Here is a 2,450-nt window from a genome sequence, read left to right as displayed (position 1 = left end):
GTTTTCATTGACTTCAAAGAATTTTTCACCTTTGAAATAACCAATTCTTTGAATCAAAGTTTTTTCTTAGTTCAAAGAATAAATCCTTTGTTTCAAAAATTATTATAATAAAAAGGAGTTTGTTTCAAAAGATTTTTTTAAATCAAAATCAATTTGGATTTGGTTTAAATACCAGGTTTTTCTCTGCCTAAACACAGCTCTTAGGTGAACTGCAGAAAAACTATTTAGTTAGTGTGAACATTCACACAATTCAAAAACCAAAATTTTCTTTGAGTGCAAAAATCGATCAAGAGAAAAATGCTGGGCTGCGGCGTTCGGCGAGAGAGAGAGAAAAACCAAAACTAAAAACTTTTACCTAAAACATAAACAAAAACGGTGGATTTATTTGCGGCTGCTGATTATTTTGTGGAATTTTCCTGCTAAAACTCAACTACGGAAACCTAAAACGATGCCACCCAAACTGAAATTTACTGAAGGTAATTTGGGTTTAGACTGTTCAGTCCTAGCCGTGATGGTTTTCCTTAAATTTTGTAATCTTTTTAGGCGAGCGAGTTCTCTGCTTCCATGGACCTCTGATCTACGAAGCCAAAATGTTGAAAAGTACGGTCACCAAGGACAAGCAGGTGAAATATTTTGTCCACTACGCCGGCTGGAACAAGAAGTAAGTACATGATTTGGATGCTTTATAATTCTTTACGATGGAAGGGGAAACCGAGCGATCCGGATTTATACCCAGAAAGATAGCTTTTATTCTCGGATACCGAAAACCTTTTATTATTTATAAATTAACTATGTTAATTCAGGCAATACTTATCAGAAAAGGTTGTTCTTCCTCAATAGAACTGCTTTATATAAAGTTTAATTGATCTGATCGCATCAAGTTTTTGTTGAAATTGTATCGCAACTTAATGGGCGTGTGGTTAAAAACCGTGCAATCTTTTTTAGCTGGGACGAATGGGTCCTGGAGAATCGAGTGCTTAAATACAACGAAGCGAATGTTCAGCGCCAGAAGGAGGTGAGCAAATTGCACTCATCCCTGGGTGCCAAAAACAAGAAAGTGAATCCCAAGGTTAAAAAAACGGATTCCACGGGTTCCAGCAAGGATGGCGGTGATTCACGTGCTTCGACTCCTTCGAAGGAACTGACCGGCAAGGAGAAGGAACCTTCTAGCTCTGGTCCAGCTGGGTCTGGCAGCGCAACTCCTGGTACTGTTACACCCACAACTTCCGGTTCCAGTGTGGCTTCAACCAGTATAACTAGCAGTCGTAGTCGATCGTCGACGAAGGGCGCTGCAACGGCCAGCTCGACACCTTCCACCTCCGGAACAGCAGTTGCAAAAGAAAAATCTGAAGAGAAGGAGACACCAGTTGAAAAACGGAAATCTGAAGATACCGACAGCTCATCTTCAGTTAAGAAGAAGCGTGGCCGCAGCGACACCACTTCTTCCAACGTAGAATCTGAGGAACAGTTTCTTTCGAAGGTGGAAATCAAAGTAAAGATTCCCGATGAACTAAAACCCTGGTTGGTTGACGATTGGGATGCCATTTCTCGACAGAACAAATTGGTCGAACTCCCGGCTAAAACTACCGTTCAAGAAATCGTCGACTCTTACGTACAGTACAAAAAATCCAGCAAAGCCTCCACGGCCACAAAAGAAACCGCCGTTCAAGATATAGCGAACGGAATAATCGAATATTTCAACGTTATGCTGGGTTCGCAACTGCTCTACAAGTTTGAACGACCCCAGTACGCCGAAATGATTCAAACGAACCCCGGAGTCCCGATGGCGAAAATCTACGGCTCTTTCCACCTCCTTCGACTGTTCGTCAAACTCGGCTCCATGCTAGCGTTCACGGCACTCGACGAAAAAAGCGTGCAATCGTTGATCGGTCACGTGCAGGACTTCCTAAAGTTCCTGGTCAAAAACAGCTCCACCTATTTCAACATGCAGCAGTACGTGAACACCAGTCCCGAGTACCATCGGAAGGCTCAATGATTTTCGCTGTATTTGCTTCTCAAACTAGCCACCGCCGGTAGCAGCGAGGAACCGCCGCGTTGATTTGCTCCACACACTGATAGCAAGCCAGCTTGCTGCTTCATTTCTAAACGTACATTTTACCTGCAAGATTTATTGACTTATTAAGACTTGAATAACTTATCATAAAAATAGAATGATAAACATTCTTACTTGGCCGGACAGGTTTTATTTTGAATTAAAAATATGCTTCGACCGGAGTAATAAACTAGTGAACTGAAGCTTCTTTTGTGTGTAGTACGTGGGATATCACATCCTTTTAAGGAATTACATAATTTACCTACTTTACCGCTTATTTGTTTTTCTCTATTTTTTTTTCGGTCATTGATTATTGATTGCAAATTATCAAGATCTCGAGAAGAGCTTTCCAAATCAAAAATATCATTAGGTACTTAAAAATACGTTAGGTGATAGT

The 2,450-nt window shown here is 40.9% G+C and overlaps 1 protein-coding gene across 1 annotated transcript; it reads left to right on the top strand.

The window, feature by feature from the left end:
* The first annotated feature begins 349 nt into the window (after window positions 1-349).
* On the top strand, window positions 350-2,246 carry LOC129759631 (nuA4 complex subunit EAF3 homolog). The gene is made up of 3 exons (XM_055757133.1): window positions 350-476; window positions 544-661; window positions 946-2,246. Exons 1-3 carry the CDS (start codon window positions 449-451, stop codon window positions 1,994-1,996), a joined length of 1,197 nt encoding a protein of 398 aa, XP_055613108.1. The 5' UTR covers window positions 350-448; the 3' UTR covers window positions 1,997-2,246.
* Window positions 2,247-2,450: the final 204 nt, after the last annotated feature.

Source organism: Uranotaenia lowii, unplaced genomic scaffold (assembly GCF_029784155.1).
Source record: "Uranotaenia lowii strain MFRU-FL unplaced genomic scaffold, ASM2978415v1 HiC_scaffold_216, whole genome shotgun sequence".
NCBI classification, from domain to species: domain Eukaryota; kingdom Metazoa; phylum Arthropoda; class Insecta; order Diptera; family Culicidae; genus Uranotaenia; species Uranotaenia lowii.
Note: the sequence above shows the minus strand (reverse complement) of the source record. Positions and strands in the feature narration are given on the sequence as shown.